Source organism: Nelusetta ayraudi, unplaced genomic scaffold (genome assembly GCF_046127955.1).
Source record: "Nelusetta ayraudi isolate G7.1 ecotype Tasmania unplaced genomic scaffold, CSIRO-AGI_Nayr_v1 ptg000011l, whole genome shotgun sequence".
Classification (NCBI taxonomy): domain Eukaryota; kingdom Metazoa; phylum Chordata; class Actinopteri; order Tetraodontiformes; family Monacanthidae; genus Nelusetta; species Nelusetta ayraudi.
In genome coordinates, this window is record NW_027466061.1 from 8,605,016 (window position 1) to 8,625,000 (window position 19,985).

Consider the following 19,985-nt stretch of genomic DNA (forward strand, 5'->3'; position numbering starts at 1 on the left):
AATCAGGCTTCGACGTTGCAAGTGTGCGTTTTATTGAAGTGCAATGAAATTTTTCACCGCAAACTTTCCTCAGCACTGGATATGTATTCTGATTCTTGACACTTGTGTGGATATTCTTAAAACTGCGACAGCTAGCCTTAGTCGTCGTCACTGTGGGTAAGTGTGATAAAGGCGGCGCACCTCACAGATGGTCTGATGCGCTTTTGACGCACGGCAATAGAAGTGCATGATTCAGAACCCGCCTACATTCACAGAGTCTGGCGTTTTTATTTTTTTCAGAATCAGCAGCGATGTATCTGTTTGTCCTTCCATCTATCACCATTTGTCGCAGGCACAGACTAGCAGTGGGAGGTGGACAGTGATGTATGCGACGGTGCAAAGTTATTTTTGACAGCGAGGGGCCATTTTTGAGAGATGCTCTGTGCTTAATGAAAGAGGGACAACACGCTAGAAATTGCTGTTTGCTTGTTTTTGTTTTTTTAAACTTTGTTAAATAAGTGTGTCAGAATGTTTGGCGTCATCGTCACTATGACCGGCCCCTGCGACGCTTGCGTGCGTGCTGCATTGTCTGCGCGTTCGTGCAAAAGGAAAAATGAAAAGGCAGCATTTACGCCGTCCTGAAAATATGATAGAGAAAGCTTTACCCTGGCTGCCTGCGTTCCTTCCTTCCCGCCCCTGCCTCACTACGCGGCAGTGATTTTATGACTCATGGCTGGAATCAGGCTGCCACTTCTCTCTATTCAGACCCTTCACTATCAAGATATAACCGACACCGGGGGGGGGGGGACAACAAAAAAAGAAAAACAACTCTGGCTTCCAGGAAAACTCCCCATCCTGTCTGCCACGACCCCCCCGCCCCCCAACCCTTCCTCTGTGTTATTTATTTCTTTCTTTTTTGGTTAGATCCCCTCCACCATGCTCCATCCCTCCCTCCTTCCCTCCCTCCCTCCATCTCCCCCCCCCAACCGTCTCTCCGTGCTCCTCATCCCTCCCCTCCTCGACTGCGGGTGTCTGCGAGGCTGTTTTTCCCTCCGTCTCCCGCTCATGAAGGGCCGCACTAAGCTCCCTTCTCTCTGCCCGTGTGTGGTAGGTAGATTCACCTCTCTGCTTTCTCCGTCCTTCCCTCTGCTTCCATCTGTCTCATCACCGCCTTCCGCTTTGCATGTTAGTCGGGAGCTGGTCGGTCGGCCGGCCGGCCGTCCGCTCCGGCTCGGCAGGCTTACCATGTGGGGGGTTTTTAGGGGGGTGGCGGGGTTCTGCGTCTACATCTGTGCATATCGCATCGAACATGCGTGCTGCGTACTCTCCACTGTCTGTGAGGGGGGAAAAAATGTGCGTGCGTCAGGATTTTCTTTCCCTTCTCTCTCCTCTGTGTTTGGCAGCTTTTTTAACTGTCGGGGGGGATGACATGTGAACGCAGCCTGGCACATGTGGGTGCGTATGTACACAGAGGGAAGCTGAAACTCCGGCAGACTTGTTGATTAGAGCGTTCTGGATTGGCGTGCGCAGCAGCTCCCGTTTCTGTGTTTGGATGGCGGCTGTGGCAGTCACACCGAGCCCAGTCCTCAGCCCGTCTGATCGGGAGAAGCCTCCAGCTGACAGGGGTTGAGGGGGTTGAGGTGGGTGTGTGTGTGGTGGTGGTGGTGGTGGGAGAGGGGGGCGGTGAGCGGGAGGAAAAAATGACGGCTGCCACATCAAAAGGGGTCGTCCTATTTTTAGCGTTAAAGACTAAAACATCGGCGTCAAGGTGAGAGTCCGGGATTACCTTTTTTTTTTTTTTTTTTAATAAGGTGAGGGAGCAGGCTTTCATCACGCAGCCGCCTCCACCGCGTTAACGCCGCTCTGTGTTTATGCACAAACATGAAGTCGTGCTGGAATATCAGAGGTCCAGAGCTCCATGGGTTGCAATGCAGCGGTTATTACAGTGATTAGACTAACACACAGCGAGCCGTCAGCTTTAATGAAAGTCGGTCCTGCCTGGTGCAGCCATTTATACAGCACAGGTCTCGGTAGGGGGAAAAAAAAAGTGGTGAATCATTGTGTTTATGGACCTTGAATTGTCCGGTCCATTATTTATGTAAAAATGACGTACTGTCTCATAAATGACAAATGGTAGTAATAGTTTTGTTGCAATGCCTCGGTGAACAAGGGTTCTGCATTTTAAAATGAACAAGGTCTTCTGCTTCTGATGTTTAAAGAGCCCATATTTTTTCCCCGTCCCAAACTCCAGTGGAGCAGCTTTTTGCAAGTAATTATTCCCCCCCCAAAAAAAAACAAACTCTGGGGAGCTCCAGAAAACAGCCAATTTAGCCCTCTGTTTGCAGGCCGACGATCTGTTGGACCATGTACATGTTCAGAAAAAACCCAAAACAAATCTACAATAATGTGGCCCTAGAGTAAGGAAGCAACATCTGGTCTTGATAGCACCCTGTGTGACATCACCAAGGGTTAACTACCACAGCTGTTTCTGCACGCAGTTATGGAACAAACACAGAAAACAAAGTCAATAAAGAATGAATTTTCTCACTTCTGAGGCAAAGAATTGACAGGATGGAGACACATGTTGATGACGTGAGATAACATTCATAGTGAATTTTGCTCATCGTGGGAAAATAATGTAATTACAGGTGCATGAGGCACATACGGTAACTGCCAACCAAATCTGCACCTGGTTCTCAGCATTAGCTTCAAGTTTTTGTGTTAGTCATAATTTCAGTCTTTAATGACACAATGGGCAAACCAAGAATAGACCAACATGGATCAGCATCCCACCAGAGAAAAATCATTTCACCTTATTTTCACCTTGCCGGATCACACTTACTTTTGGTTACATTCAGTGAATTTCAGTCATTGAAATTGAATTACTTTCAGTTACATTGAATCACTTACATCAGTTGTTTATAGTTACATACGTTACATTAAATTATTTTCAATTACTTACTTAGGTGTTTTTCTTTAATTTACATTCAAATACATGTATTCACTTACGTTAGTTACTTTCAGTTATAGTCAGTAACTTTGGATTATTTCAAACTACAGTAATTTACTTTCAATAACTATTAAATGCTTTGAACTAGCATTTTCGAGGGTTGAGTCTAGTCTAGTCACCCTGATTGAGTAAAAATATGTAAATAGTTAAAGCATAGACGAGAGCTTAATACCATGTAAAAGAACTGGTTCACTGCATGGTGATGAGGGGAGGAATCGATAGTCCTTGTCCGAAGGTCAACCTGAAGATGATGTCAATTTCGAACATCTAACACCATGTGTACCGTGAAGTGCTGTCTCGTGAACATGTTTACGACACACGTATGATCAGCTGTTTATAATTGCTTGTTAGCCGGTGAATGTTCGACATCCAGCGACCCCATTCTGCCTCTGTGCTACTCCAGTTTTGCAGGCTTTGTTTGGCTGCCACACCAATAAAAGTTGAAGCCATTAGCAACTTCATGAAAATATGATTGTATTTTTTTAATTTCTTTTGGAGAGGCTTCCTACTAAGTTAAGTCAGCCGCACAATTGCTGCCAGTCACCTCCACCTATTGGCACACGCTTGCATTTTGTTAATGGTCCTGGCTGACCAGACTGGCAGCCCGCTGTGTTCCCTGCATGTGGAGCCAAAAACCATGGTGCCTCAGAGTCTTTGTTGAATTTCAGAGGTGGCTCCCAAACACATGCATACACACACACGCACGCACGCATACACACTTGAAGTCACGTGCAACTGCTTCTAAATTTGAGACAGCACACACAGCAAGGTGCTCACTGGGAGGAGCTTCAATGCAAAACCTTTGCCAATTAAAATATAACTCACAACTTTTTCCAGCATGCTGTGTTGCTGTGCTGCTCACAGACTATTTCAGGGCTGTCAACCTCCTCCTCCATCACCCCACAACTCCCCAGCAAGGGATCAAGTTCACTTCACTCTTTATGTACTAAATGATTGGATTCTAATAATTGGGATAAACCTTATACCAACTAGTGCCGGGTGGCCTTTCCAGGATCTTTCTTAGTTGAGAAAAAAGCTTTCCCCTTACTAAACCTTCAAGTTGTCGATCAGACTTCCACCCTTACTTTGGAATGATTAGCATTTTAGCGCCCTCCTTTTTAGTTGGGAAGAACAATAGCGCAATGCATTTTTCATTTCTAATTATAAACTGGGCTGCAGTGGCAAGATAAAGCAAAATATAACAGAACTACTGTGACAAAAGTCGAGTTCTAGTTGTGTTTAACGGATATCAAAATATTTCAGCGAGCTGTATCAGCTGCAGCCTCGCTGCTGCGGAAGCGACGGCATGTCAGAAGTGGACATGGTGACGTGCGGTGATTCCAAGCGGACATGACGGAATCTGTATTATGCATTTCCAGCGCTGTTACCTAATGGAGAGAGAGGTAGTGTGTGGCCTGGTAGTGTGAGCGAGTATGAAGCCTTCCCTGACATTACCTGCATTTCAACACTAAAGTGTCGGGCCTCCACTGGGTCAGCACTCTGTCCACGGTTTGAGAAAATGTTGGTTGGGATCCAACCTGAGGCCTTTCTGTGTTTCTGAGTTGGCATATTCTCCCTGACGCCTGCATGGGGACGTGAATGCTGGATGGACGGATGGATGAGATGGAAGGATGGATAGATGATATGGAATGCTTCCTGGGTCTTGAAGGCCGTTCCCTGTCTACTGTTGTCTCTGTCCGATGGTTCATACTTTGCAATGCATTCATCAGAACATGCAGGTGAGGTTGACAGGAGATGATGAGTGATGATGATTTAACCTCAAAAGAATCTAGATGGATGAATTTGAACGGATCCATCTGGAAATCCACGGTCTCCCTTACATAAATCTCATCTGTAAATGTTCAGATGCTATCGACCAACTGTTGAGAAGAAAACCTGTTTTTTTTTTCCATTTCAAATGAGGATGATTTGGTTTTGGTTTGTTGGACACACGAGTGCAAAACTGAAGCGTCCACATTTTTCACCACCATGTACGATATGTGCAGCTTCCAGAGAGGCAACTTTGCACAGTGGTACCGTTGTCTTGCGTGTGGGAGGAGGTGTGAAGGAGGAGGAGCCCCTCTCCTCACCTGCAACGCAGGAAGCAGATCATCTGTTCACTTTCCCCGATCACGGCGGTACACGTTCTCATTCCATCAGAGGGCGGCGCAGACAATTATTCCCAAGGGCTCAATTCAAGCAGCTATAAAGTGTTTCTGAGCGCGTCCGCAGCCGGCAAAACAAGAGTCTTCCTGTGTTCGTCCCAGCCTTCCATCTCCTCTTGTATGTGTGTTGAAGGTGTATCGCGGACACTGTGCCGTATATATAATGCATGGCTCCAAGTCGATGATGTCTTCATTCTGGCGTGTTGAATTAACACAGCTGGGTGGTTTTTTGCTGGAGACAGGGGGGCAGGAATATGAGATGTGGATGGCTGCGGTTCGCCTGCAGAGCAACCTCCGAGTGCAGCTGCCTCACCTGCAGCCGAGGTGAAGCCAGGAAACCAGTGCCTACGAGAACCATGAATATTCTTTGCTTTCACTACGCATGAAGTGTTATTTCATCAAGGTAGGAGTTGCACAGAGAGGGAGAGTGAGCGCGCACACCTCCGGCACACTTCACACTGTGCGCGCAAAACCCCCTTTGTCTCTTAACCAAACTGTGATGTGTTTTCTCTCCTACATTCTCCTGCATTGGACTAGGACGTCATCCTTTGCGTCCAGCTCGACACTTCGCATGAAGAGAAATCAGATCTCGCAGGTTCTCTGTAGGTGTGAACGATCCTAATCTCACCTTGGATGTTTTCCTCAGAAGCAGAGTGGAGGCCTCGCCAGAAACCTGCTGGTGTTTACTATTTGATTGTTGCACCTGCCGAGTTCTGGAGGTTACGAAGAATGGAGGATTGATGTTTGTTGTGCTAAAGAAGATCTTTCACAGATAATTTGGCGTGCTACATGTAGGAGGCCCTGTAAGAAAAGAACTTGAAGGTAATTGATCGGACCTTCTGTCTATCCAGGAGAACGGGCCACTCAAACGTCTTTGTTGCCAGTTGGGGTAGCACTGTGCTACCACCTCTTGGTGCGAGGGTCTAATAAACTTCCAGCTGAGATGCACAACAGCGTTCCAGCTCATGCCAAAGCCGGTAGGGAGTCGAGAGAAGCCTTCAGCGCAGGTCCTTGTTCTTCTTTAAATTCTGTCATTGCAGCATCCATGCAGATGCATATTAGTTTAAAACACTTACTTCCTGCTTTTGGTCCCAACCTGGTCCCAAGCTGTAGCTTCTGCCTCTTTCCCCTCCAAGGATGCTGATCAGATCAGCTCGGAGGGGTTCAAATTTGAGCTTCGCAAGGAAGATCTGTAAAATTTCTGACTTGAAACAAACAATAAAAACCATGCAGGAAAGTCCTCTTCTCTGACTGTCCTTAGATCAAAAATGGAATTTACATTTTTCAGGACAGCCCTGATTCATACGTCACACTCACACTTGTGTATCATTTGGTGTGAAATCCTCTCCGTCCAGTCTAAAATTATACTTGATGTTTCTTTAAAAAAAAAAAAAGAAAAAGGCCAGGATCAAGATGAACAAACTAGTTTTTGTGAAATGTGAAAAACATACAGGCTCACTCAGTAAATTTACCATTAAGGTTGTAACAAACCCTTACCGATTATCATGATTGAATTATATTGTCATTGACTCAACAAGAGTCAACATAGATTGAAAAAATAAATGTATTGTAAATTCATCATTTTTTGTGGAATGTTCCCTGAACACTCAATAATAAAGCCATGAATGTTAAGTGCAGAGCACTTCATCAGCTTTTTTTTTTTTATGTATTTTTTTTTTTTTTACAGAACAGCAGCTATTGATCTGCTGGATATCTAAAATAAACTCAGGAGCTGCGATTGTCGCACAGCATATTTACACTGTGCACATCAAATACTTCCTCGGCTGCTGGATTATGTAACACAGTTTATATACAGTCCTATGCGAATTTATCAGCGCCGAGGCTAAATTAAGCCCCCGCACGCCTCCATGAGCCGGAGCTTCTAAAGCGCACTTTGTGCAGCAGGGGAAGATTTGGATCTTGGTTGTGATCAGGTTTTAAGCCAGTTATCACGCTTCCTGGCCACTTTTTTATGGTGTGGCAGCACATATTGTGTATGTGGGTCAGACCATTTGTGTCATTTAGCGTCCACGTCAAAGCCGGGATGTGGGGTTACCCACGAAAGACAACACTGCAGTGAGGCGATGGGCACGGTTGTGGTTATGTGACGTGTGTGTTTTCTTTTGAAGAAAACCCTGCCGGGTTTGTCACTGGTCCCCCACAGACAGGAAGACAGTAACCAGTCACAGAACCAGTCATCTTGCACACGCAGGGACCAGGATGCTGCTGCACTATTTCTTAGGGATCTACCAACCCCAGCAAATGTTGTCATGGTAACACTCCAGCTCTTTTAGGGATATCTCTGTCACGTGCGCGAGTACACACACACCCACACACCCACAGACCCACACACACACGCACGCACACAATATGCAGCAGTGAGACACTGAAATTCAGATTGGAGTCTTTTTCCAACAGTCTCCTGACTAAATTGCCACAGTAGAAAAGCTGAATGCTGTATGACAACAGAAAGAATGGATGGTGATGTGATTTTACCCATGTTGTGTAACTTCCATAAATAGCGTTGCTATGCTCACAATGCTATCTTAATACAAATGCAAGAAAGTCATAAAGATGTGCACATCTCACATTGAGAAAATCAAAGGCAACGTTGAATTTAAAAAGGTCAATGGATAAGTTAATTAGTCATGACTCTTGGTAAAATGTATTATTTATTTGTAAGAAAACTGCAGTTTAAAATATAAATAAATAAATAAATATTCCATCCAGTTAGCTTGCCTTTTAATTGTGTGCATTGCCCCAGCATGCAGCCTTGGTTTGCTGAGAACTGTGGCAGATCCACAGTGTCTAAATGTGGCACAAGTACATTTGTAAATGTATTTTTAAAAAATATTTTACAGTTTTCTGCATCCATATGCTGTTATGAGACTGGAATTGGTGTCATAGCTTCATGTTTGTATGGTTTTGTTAGTTGCTGTCGCAGAAAATTGAAACCTCACTTCAGGACGTTGCAATTCGGGCTTTTTCTGTTATATATAATGATATAGTTTAGCTTGAAGCAAATCATTGTTACAATTCTATGATAGTCTTCTTTATACTGCTGGATATATTGTTGTAATTCATAATGGAGTGGGTGAAAATGTTTGAAACTATATATTTTTTGTGAGGTGTGGTGGCCTATTACAAAGCCTGTTACTCATCGCCAGTCTATTTCTTTGTTTTTGTTTTTTTCAGCGAACACTAGAATCCCTCTTTTACAAGTCACCCACTGCGGCATTCAAGGACAGAGTTTTCTTTTTTAGCATGGAACAGCTGTGTGAACCATCGAGTTTCAAAGGTCTTCTTGCTCTCATTATGCGGTCGCAGACAGTGAAGCCCTTTAAGAGATAACGTCATACATTCAGAGTATCAAAAGAGGACTCTGACCCAAATCCAAACTGAGGCTTGTCCAGCCGATGTCCAAAGGCTGATTGGTTCCTTCCTTTCTGCTCATCGCCCTGTGTTCACCGATATGATTATGTCTCTCACATCGGCAGCTCGCCTTGCTCTTCAAGTGGCACTTTCACACTCAAATGAAGTGTAGGACTTCCCGTAGGCCTGTGATAATGTCTTCAGCAAACTGCACTTTTCCCAGGAAGTTGCCTGCTCTCTGCGGGCACTGATGGGGGTTCTAAGTGTGTGTGTGTGTGTGTGTGTGTGTGTGGGGGGGGGGGGGTGTCTTCACCTCAAAGCTCCTCCTTTCAGGTGTTTCCCTCCTCATTGCTTTCCAGTCTGTTAGCGGTCCCATGCCAAATTCCAACTGCATGTTTGCCAAAGTGCTGCTAATCAGCGCTCCAATGTGCAGTGCACAGATGTTTTTTTTTGGTTTGTTCGACATCTTCCAGCGACAGATTCCAGTTCCCATTCTTGTATTTGTGGAGATTGTTGTCAAGGTTTGTGCATCAGTGTTTTCATTTGTGAGATTTAACGTCCCTCCCTCTGTTTTGGTTTTGATTTGCACAGTCTCTATTTTGAAGGACACCGCCGGCTTGTTTTCCCCTTTGGGTGCTGTCTGTCCGTGCCGCTTTCTTGAAGTGAAGGTCCAGCTGTGTGTAGGTTGGCGGTGGGGGGACCATCAGTATGGCACGCTTGTTTAAAGCGGGTCGATGTGTTCGATTTAACGCTGACGTCACCCAGAAACGTTAAGCCCCCGCGCCGCAGTCGACCCTGAGATGAATGCACAATATTTAAATCTGGTTTACCTGACTCTCTCGCTCCACCCTGTGGGCACATTGTGTCATCACAATTACACCACTACCGGGGAGGAACCTTATTAAATCATTACTTTGAGGTCGGTTCTGTTTTAGACGCGGTGGGGTAGATTAGTAATTCTTATTACCTTCCCCTCAAATATTTATTTGCATTAGCAAATAATTTGATAATAAATATTAAACAGCCCAGTGTATTTATATACATATTTTACCGGATGTCCCTATGCTAAAAGCAGTTTAGACCAAACAAACATTTTAAACAGATGGCAATTCATTTTTGTTAAAGCGACATTCAATAATGACGCTTTAACCAGTTATATTTACACTTTAAAAAAAAAATAGTAGGGTGGAAAAGTTTAACATTCATCAATGCATAAGTTTTATAAAAAGATTCAAATTGTATTGACCTAACTGACTTAAACGTAACGTGGAAGTTATAAATTACATCCAGATTATTTTTCACTGAGTGTAATGATGTTATAATACAGGTGATGGTGATCGTGGCTCTTCCTTTATTTTACTCTTCTCAATAAGGAGATTAATTAACTATTTGGAAGCAGTTATTTGCTTGTCTTGTGGTCATATACATCATTTCTAAGTGTCTGTGTATGTGACATGTGAATTCCGGTCTTTCTGGTGAGAAGGTTGCAGGTGTAGGGAATGATGTATAAACCCCAAAACAACCGAGGGGAGTAATTGACAGTATTTTCAGGCCAGTCTGCGGGTTCGAGCAGGAAGCCACCAAGCCCGAAAACCGGCAGAAAAAATTTCAACACCTCGGACAGCTCCTCCTCCACTTGCGCTGCCCCATCGCTCTCCAAGAGGGGGCGCGTTAATCGCACTGTAACGTGTGTCGGCGAGGCAGGCTGCGCTTTGCTATTTGATGTGAGGCCATTTAATGAGTCCCAGACTCTCGGTCACTGCCTGGGGATGAGAGGAGACGTTTTAATATTACAGCCACCATAATGTTTATGCTGCCATTAGGGCGGAATTTATACACTGGAGCTGCGGAGAGTCTGACTGCTTTTCCAGCTGCGCCTGGAGTACAAACTTTACGGTCAATCGTTTACAGAAGAATGGCACGACGGGAAGAGAAACACGGGGACACCGAGAAATAATATATATATATTTTTTTTAATTTTAATTTTAATTTTTTTAAAAGGTGGGGAAAAAAGAGTGTGAGCACTAATTGTGAATGATGCTTCCGCCGGAACCGTTTGGACATCTGCGTTGTGACGCACCGACGTTTGAAACTCGACCAACGAGCGCGTAAAACACCTCAGATACGGTCACATTTCCGCCGACCCGACCCCCTCTTCCTCCTCCTCCACCACCACGACCACTTCCTCCCCCTCCTCCTCCTCTTCCTCCCCATTCCTCTCCATCATCTCTCCGGCGGACCATCGAGCTCTGCTCCGCGCTGCCCGTCTGCCGCCGAGGCTCCGGACTCATGTCTCTGCCTGTCAGGAACCTCAAGTGTCTGTCGCCGGTCATGTGCCAGTGTAAGGTCATCTGCAGCAACCGGACCCTGTCGCTCATGTTCGGATGCAAGGTAAGCCCCGGGTGCATGCGTGCAGTCGGCTGCTGCTGCTGCTGCAGAAGCAACATCAGCTGCAGCAGCTGCAGCGGCGGCGGCGGAGGAGGACTGAGCACGGATACACATTCGCGATTTTTTTTTCTTTTTTCTTTTTTTTTCTTCTCCATGTTGTGGAGCAAATACGCGCGTGTGACATTTTCATTTTGGGGAGAGGGATGCGTGTTCCCGTTGAACGGCGCGGGCCTAATTGATGGAGCGATCACACTCATCTGCGGCTGCGTCGCTCGGCCATGTACACGCTCTCCTGCACCGGTCCTTTCAGCGTGAAACCCGTGTTATTTTTTATTATTTTATTATTTTCTGTATTGATTGATTTTGTTTGTCCGCGCAACACTCCTCCAGGACGGATCGCGCTCGCGGAGATGTGCACACAGTTTGACCGAGGTTTAATGAGTGAAGCATCGATCGCCATCAGGTGCCTCTGCAGGGCAGGTCAGTGTTGGGTGGTAGAGGGTGGTGGTGGTGAACTACAGTGGCTCAGCCGTGGCGATTTAGCTCTCATTAAGGCGTTTGGCGCCAATCAAAAGCAGGCAGGATTTCTTGACCTTGGACAAAGCGGTATAGGCCACTTAAACACCATCCATCAGCAGGGAGACAGTGTGTTGCAGTGTGGAGGAGCTCCGGTCCCACATGGTGATGGATCAGGAGGCTTGTTATCCTGCACCTGAATCAATCATTGTGTTTGGTTGTGGTTGATAAATGACTTGAAATTCATTCTCGGGAACATATTGTTGATTTTTTTTTTTTTTTTTTTTTTTTTTTATCCCTTTGGTGTTTTTTTGTACCTGTGCGTGCATGCGCGTGCGCATGTGTGTGTGTGTGTGTGTGTGTGTGTGTGTGTGTGTGTGTGTCTTCACCTCAAAGCTCCTCCTTTCAGGTGTTTCCCTCCTCGTGGCTTTCCAGTCTGTTAGCGTTCCCATGCCAAATTCCAACTGCATGTTTGCCAAAGTGGTGCTAATCAGCGCTCCAATGTGCAGTGCACAGACGTTTTTTGGTTTGTTCGACGTCTTCCAGCGACAGATTCCAGTTCCCCTTCTTGTATTTGTGGAGATTGTTGTCAAGGTTCGTGCGTCAGTGTTTTCATTTGTGAGATTTAACGTCCCTCCCTCTGTTTTGGTTTTGATTTGCACAGTCTCTATTTTGAAGGACACCGCCGGCTTGTTTCCCCCTTTGGGTGCTGTCTGTCCGTGCCGCTTTCTTGAAGTGAAGGTCCAGCTGTGCCCGGTATTGAGTATCGCCGACACAGATGATCCGTGCATGGCCATATGCTCACATACCTGACTTTCTTTCCATTTGAGAAGCCACAATCCCCCTGTGGAAAGCATTTCAGTCACTCTCCCCCAGACTCGCAGTGCGCCGGTGAAACACATCCCCACGTCAAAACGTCAATGTGGAAAATCACTGGTGAACTCATCTCACTTGACATCAGAGTGGTGTTCAGTTCATCTCCACCAATCATATGCTCAATAGTTTTTAGCATCTTTTCCAGATTTCCTCTCATTGCTGCAGATTTTATTTTAAATCCACTTGCCTCCATCACGACCAGATACCTGCTCTCGCTCTCTCTCTCTCTCTCTCTCTCTCTCTCTCTCTCTCTCTCTCTCTCTCTCTGCACACACACACACACACACACACACACACAGTTTCCTGCAGGTTGTCTCGCCCTCAAACAGCCTGTGTCCAGTCTGTTGCGTGGCGGTTTGTTGTCAGCAGGACTTTATGAGGCCAGATCTTTTGGGAGGCGCTGCACGCTGCATCGATACGCTCAAGTACCTTCAACAGACGGCGAGTTCCTCTCCACTGCAGGATGGTTGAGAGACATCCACACGGCAACACGTGACTTGGTCATTTTCTCCCCCAAGGTGATCCTCCAAGGTTAGATGTTTGCATAAGCCCTGGACAGACTCTAACATTCATACCTCATATTTATGTCAGACTCAAGCCGGGCGATGTTACGTGATTAACTGTCCCAAAATGAGACGGGGCTCTGAGAAAAAATTACATTCAGCCTTATAAAATGCTTCCTGCTAAAACCGAAACTGTGCGTGATTGGAAGTGGGTAAAAACAAGGTGCTATCATAAGGCCAAATCAAAGCCTGGCTGGGATTGTTGTGACGAACATAGGACAGGCTCAAGCGCCCTTTGTGACATCACAAAGATGGATTTTCAGAGGGACACACTTGTCTCTTTCGCAGGACAAATTAAAGAAGAAAAAATGACTTTCTTCTCAATTCTGTGGGTTAATTAAAAAAAACTGATTTGAAAAACAAACAATAAATTGAATTTTGCGTAATCTTGGGACTTTTCTTCAGAATTCTTAAGGATCTGCCTGTGAACATGGAACATGTTTCAAAAGGCCTCTTTAATGATGGCCTTGCTGCACATTGCAGCCATTAACAACAAATAAACCAGACTGAGCTACTTTTTGCTGCATTAGCTTTGCAAAGCAGCCTGAACCAACAAAGATTTGTTGAAATGGAGCAGTGATGTAATGAATGATTTACGACTGGGGTATTATCATGCCCTCATCTCAATATCAAGATCGATGATCACCTCGACCCGGAGGATCGATGCTCAGATGCCCTTACTGGAAAGTGTGCAGGGTAAAAGAAGCTGCTATCTCTCATTAGCGGCCAGCCAATCACACCGGCCCAGGCAATTAGGCTGAAAATCTCAGCAGGTAATTTAGAAAAGGCAACGTGCTTCTGTTTACTCCAGTGCCGCTTTACATTTCACATCTCTCAAAGTGGCCGCTTTTTATGGCCTCGCAAGCACAAGTTTCCTCGTATGGATTTGACCCATTTTCCACCGCGGTTTGTGTCATCCAGCTTCATAAAGAGCCGCGTATCTCAGCTCTGACAGTAAGCGCCCACTGTTGCAGAGATAACAATGTGCCAGAACGGATATTACCGATGCTCCTCTCCAAACTGTACAACTCCACCTTGATAATTCACTCTCTTTAACTGGTTGTATCTTCAGTATAAGAATCCTGCTTGTGAAATAAAGACAAACTATTCCCAAAGATAGACGCAGCGTGGAATTGCTTGCAGAGTCGACGTCGCTCATGAAGATACCAGCGGCTGAGTGACGGGATGACAGCACAGAGCGTTTGGGCTTTTCTGCAAGAGACTCTGTGGCTTATTTGAAAGAACGCAAATATTCAAATGTGCCAACATAATCCCTTACAAATGTCAACACCAGCAGAACAGACTCCTCTGAAGACGGATTGCCTAGTTATACAGCGTGCCACGAACAGAGTTTGTGTAAATGTGCATCTTTAAGTGCAGAAACGTTGATGGGCTTCATCAGTAACCAGCCGAGGCCCCGTTTTCAGATGTAGTTAACCATATATTTATAATTAAACATATTTGTTGTCAGTGAGAGGTTGGGGCGACAACTGGCTCACATTCATTTGGAGTCTTTCGGAGCAGATTCAGTCGTCTTCGTTTTGCAGATTAAAATAAGCAACTCATCCTTGACGTCACATCGGCGCTCAGAAGTCCAAAGTGTTTTCGGACTCTCAACTTGAGGAGAACTTGAGATGACAGCATGTAAATAGAGCGAAGACACACAAGTGGGTGTGAACAGACACAAATTTGTGCTCTCATCTGTCCCATGAATCCACGTCATAAACATTGCTCTCACACACACACACACATACACACTCACAGAGACGCGCACCCACGCAGAAGCACGCCGTTAGCTGCAGCGAAGGCCTTCTTTGATTCATCCAGACATGTATTTAGATCCTGGTTTGCCTTTTGAAGCAGGAAAAAAAGAAAAAATCTGACTAAAATTCTCCCCCCAAAATACAGAAATGGACGACAAAACAGCCATCATCCGTTTTAATGTAGGTATGATGATTGTTTTCTCTGTGGGGATGAACGTGTGAATGCTTCATAAGGTATCTAAGCGTTTGTTCAAGGACTCATTGGATTACAGCTGCATAAGACTTAAAAAAAAAAAAAAAAGACCTAGGTTAGATGTATTTTATGAAAACAATGATTGTGCTGGAGAACGAAAGCACCCACCACTGCTATTAGTGCAAATGTTAGTTCCGAGTGAAGCCATTAACCAGCCCTTTGGCGGGCTGCCCTCTGCTCTCCAGTTTTCATGTGTGCGGACGTGAGAAAAAAAGAGAAAAGAAGGCTGGGGGAGGGTTACCGCTACAGTTGCCTTCCGACGAGTGCAACACACGTAAAAATGTATGTAGTCAGCATGAAAACGTGGAGTGCGTGCATGCGTGCATGCATGTGCAGGGGAGGGGATGCGGGTCACGCAGCAGATCCAAGGCTGCAGCGAGTGAGATGAAAGGGCTGGTTTTTGGGTGCAGTTGTGGTAACCAGTCTGGTTTCTCTGGATATTTGTGAGCACCTGCATGACAATTCAAGAATTCTTAATCTTTCTTTACTGGTGCAGTGCTGGCATATTGTCTCTTAAACCTACAGCTTTTTACCGGTAGACTTTCTTCTGACAAATTGCTTGCAGGTACGTTGCACCATGGTGCAAGTCAGAGATGGTTAAGAGCTGTTTTTGCTACATGGCTTGGATCTGTTCCTTATGTTCATGAATGTTCTACTTGTGTATTTTCTGTGTTGCTCAGTTTGTCTGTACAAGTGTGAACCGACTCAGGAAGGAAGGTTTACAGCAGAGGGGCGACAGACGTTTGGTGCTCTGGAGCTAAAGCCAGAGAGGTGGGGACAAGGACAGAAGGGGGACAGTGAATATATGGGAAGAATGATTCTGAGGTTGAAACTGCCAGGCATGAGGTTGGTTGGTGTGAGGATGCAGAGAATTGGATGGGTTGGATGGAGGGAGATGATTGGCCACTGCTGAGGGCAACAGCCGAAATGAGAAGAAGACGTGAATCTGCCATACATATACATTTAAATGATCTGCCGGCTGTACAATTTCAATCTTTCATTTTATGAATTGAGTATTAAGTTCCTGTGTGAGCCAGTTCCGGCCCACATGAGATGGCAGCGATAGCCGATCACCCCCGACCAGACGGCATCTACTGTCTCTGTGACTCTGTAATCTGGTTAGTAAATTTGATGATGATGCATCTGTGTGGGCCTTGCGATGAATCATTGGGCAGAAATCGCATTCAGCATCTCATTAATTTGTGTTAGATGGACATAAATTAACAAGCAGATATTAAGGAGCCTAAAAATCTCAAGTAGGAGTGTCTGAAACCCTGCAGAGCATCCAACCCAGGCACCTTTATATATATTTTAAGGTCTCGTCATGTTTTTCGCTTGTAGCGAAATATCAGCCCTTCCGGTGGCGCAGAAAGCACAACAGCCCTTTTGGAGAATTGCATGTTTATTTCAGGAGATGTCTGTGCGTGTAATGTTCCTCAAAACATGGGTGGCTGAAAGTATTTTTACGTGTTGTCGCTAGATGTGTGGCGGGCCGAGAGTTGTGTGAAAGGTGGAGGCGCCACCGTTGTCGTGTTGCTAAATATGAAACACCTTCAAACTCAGCCAAGGAGACCCCCTGCACCCGTTGGCACCCAGTCATTTCACGTGTAAACAGGCTTTTGCTGTCGCCTGCTGGGGGCCTTGATTTCACGCAATGAATAGATACTGAAATAGAAATGAGAAGGTAAACATGCGCTTTTTCCTGCTGAGTTTCCTACTGCAAAGTATTTGAGGTAAAGCTGACGAAAGCTGACTCTTTTTTTGTACCAGCTTCACCTCTTCATCTGGTCTATATGGATCGATGCATAAAAGTCCTTTACTGATGCTCCCTAAGTGGCCAACCGCACGGCGAGCGTAAAGCCGGCTTTTGTTGTCGGAGCCACAGGATACTTGCACTTGTCAAAATTGTTGCTGTGCGGGAAAAAAAATGCCTAAAAAAAATGCCGTCTGTAGCCCGCCGCTGGCAATGGCTGAGAGGATTTTCTGTCCTCAGAGGCTTACGTATACATGGAGAGAGAAAAAAGGGAGGGGGGAAAAAAACCCGTGGCACTGGTAGGTGTGTGCTGGCAACAGAGGTTGTGATAATGCAAATGAGATGAAAGCTGCGTTGGGAGGTTTTGGCACCGGAGGAGAAGGCAGAGAGTGAAAATCAACTGAGAAGGCAGCAGTTTCAAAACGCATCGTAGTCGAGCAAAGAGAAAACTTCAGTCGTCTGACTTTTCTTCAGCACTGTTCACCAGTTGGTTTGAACTCGGGCAACTTAGCTCACGGCTGCCCCGAGCCGAATCGCCTCCAGGATCTCTGCTGTCCACTTTGACATCAGTCAAGCTACTGTGTTGCCATCCGGTGTGATTTGCCTTTTAGAATATCCAGCCTCACCCTGTCAACATTTTCCTACTTGACGTCAGTTCCTCTTTTCTGTGTCCTGCTAGCCTTACTCACAACATCTCCCACGTAAGATGCAATAAATAAACTAATTTTTTTCTCATTCAGGACACTTCCAACAATAAACAAGGTTTGTTTGAGCTGTACAAAAACAAGCCGCTCTCTCACTCAGCTTCTCCCCCCCTACCTGCTGCTTCCGTGGTTCCACGGTGGAACAGCTCGCTGCCTAGTGATTGGCCAGCTGCCCTTCAAGATGCCATTTTAAAAAAAAAGCCTGCAGAGGCGTTACTATGAAAATCAGCTCGACTTGTGATGTAGAAAGTGGAGTTAAATTGGAAAGTCTTGTTTCAGCGCAGACTAAGCTAGCCAACTCATAAATGCATAGGAATTCCTTTTTTGTATTTTTGTGTGTTAGCTTGTATGCTAGCTATGCAAAAAGTCTTCTTAAAGAGCTGAAAACGTCTGTTTTTCATAATAGTCCCCCTTTAAAGAAACTGGTAAATGTTACACATTGCACCTTTGATGTGTGTATACATTTGATGAAAGGTGAATTAGGCCAATTGAAAAGGTTTAATTTGGATGCATGGACAGAAAACAAACAGCAGCTGGTGTGGAAATATAAACAGCATGACTCCAGTGTAACTGAATGTTGGTTTCTGACTGCCGACAACTGTCTTTGCACTTTTGGATAAACAAGCAAAGCATCTGTATGAGCCAATGAACCACAAGCCCAGAAAATATAGCATGTCATCATTTTAAGCAGCATTTTACGTAATATGCAGACTTTGACCAAACTAATTCATGATGAGCACTTTTACCTCCTTGACAGGTGTTTCACTGCACGTCGTCACATTCTGACAGCACTTTTAAGGGTCACGCAGCTTTAGCACCCAGAAAATCCCTCACGGTTCTCGCAGAAAGAGAGAGAAAAAAGTGGATTATTCATCATTAAAGAAAAAAAATGCAAAATAGATGAAAATGCAAAAGCTTCATTTCTGTGGATTTACGACCTTTAAGAATTTCACCCGTGCAGCTCCCCGGGGTTCAGGCCGTGCCTTCCACGTCGAGTGCATTCACGGTCTGTTTCTTGGAAATTATACGGCTGAGAGGTGAGGTTGGTTTTCATTCCATTACCTAATGCACAGTAATTTAAAAGCTCGGCCCTTGAATTACACAGATGATGGTAGATAGTATTTGACATTTGCTCTGCATTAAGGAAACTCGTTTAACCGTTAAAGGAGCAGCTTATTCCGCGTACTCCGTGTTACAATGCAGCGACGCTCACAGCTGCAGACAGGGGAGACTCTCAGTGACGGCTTTCGGCTTTAACAATTTGGCAGTATTTGGTAATTTTGGTGCCAGTCTGTGGTGAAATTGAGAGCAGGGAAAATGTGAACTGCCTCTGGCCTCATCGGACGACTCAATGCTGGCAAACCGAAGTTCCTAGAACCATTTCACTACTGTTTCATTTCAGCAAGTTACGCAGGAAGTTGATTAACTTAAATGTGCATTTGAATGAAGGCTGTCACAAGAACTAGCAAACAAAGAAAAAGGTTAGGATGTCAGTGATAAACAGAATGAAGCTACCTGCATGTCTATTGGTCCAGTGTGGAATCCTCTGTGGGCTCCTCTTTCTACACCGTCGTCAATCAATGTGCCTAGAAAATAACTCAAAATTCAGGATATCATATAAAATGAGACTACTCTGGATGAAATGCTCCTTCTGATCTGGACAAAATGTGCCTTGTGGTCAAGAGAAGTGCTCTAAAAATGGCCTCTGGCAGCATGTTGTCAACTGGCAGCATCACAGCAGGAGTCGTGGTCGGCCAGCGAGAGGAAGAGGAGGCGGTGACACCTCGAGTGTCAAGGACTAAATCTGAGCTGTGATTCATGCACTTTGTGACTCTCAATGTGTAGATGTGTGATTTTCTATTATTTCAGTTTAAAGGCACCGTGTGATCTTTCTCCCAATCCTTCCTAAGAAATAACGTACATCTCTTCCTTATCTGTCAGCGGCAAAAAGTTCCTCACTCCGTTCTCCAAACCCCCTCCCTTTGTGACTTCACATCATTTCCTCACTGTTGCCTCTCCCCCACCTTCGGAGGTCACCTTGCCTTGTTTTTGCTGGCTTCCGAGCAGAAGGAAAGCATGAGGCCGCCTCCCAATGATCTGCAGAGGATAATCAGCCGGGGGGTCAGTCGGCTGAGAAGGCAGTGATCTGAAAGTGGCTACGACGTGGAACCTTGCCGTGCTGTGTTTACTCAGGACGGGGGCTGAGCGAAATAACACTCGCCCGTCTTGGGCGCAGCGGTTGGTGGTGTGTGATTACACAATAATTAACTATTAAAAGGTCTAGCGTGCTGCAGCGGCCGCCTCCGCAGCGCCTGATAAAGGAAATCAATGGTTTCCTGTGTATGAACTTGTTATCATGGAGCGCTGCCATCCACAGCACTTCATTTTCTGCGACGCCGCCCTCGCACTGCCGTTTCCCGATCCCTCTTATTGATGGAGTCGCTTTATTTTGTTACATTTTTACATTTGTCCCCGCCCCCCACCCCTCCCGGTCTCCTTTATCTCTGTCTCTGTTTCGCTCCCCAGCTTCCTTGCTGTCTCAGTGTAATGTGATCCAGGGCCGACGCTGCCAGCCCCGACTGTGGCACTGCAAATCTCGGCTCCGCTCCGGTTGCTAGGCAGCCCGGTCCGAGACAGGACCTC

At 45.6% G+C, this 19,985-nt stretch overlaps 1 protein-coding gene across 7 annotated transcripts in view; it reads left to right on the top strand.

Annotated features, from left to right (window-relative positions):
* Nucleotides 1-19,985, top strand: part of LOC142884703 (disks large homolog 4-like) — a 56,397-nt gene that overhangs the window by 9,366 nt on the left and 27,046 nt on the right. For 3 of the 7 annotated variants that reach the window (XM_076020538.1, XM_076020539.1, XM_076020543.1), the window contains exon 1: nt 10,550-10,917. The exons of 1 other annotated variant lie outside the window; for it this stretch is intronic. In XM_076020538.1, coding sequence (XP_075876653.1) covers nt 10,816-10,917 — 102 coding nt within the window. In that variant the 5' untranslated portion in view covers nt 10,550-10,815. Of the gene's footprint in view, nt 1-988; nt 1,087-10,549; nt 10,918-19,985 lie in introns of those variants that run through there. 3 more of the 7 variants (XM_076020536.1, XM_076020537.1, XM_076020540.1) reach the window with 2 other exon arrangements.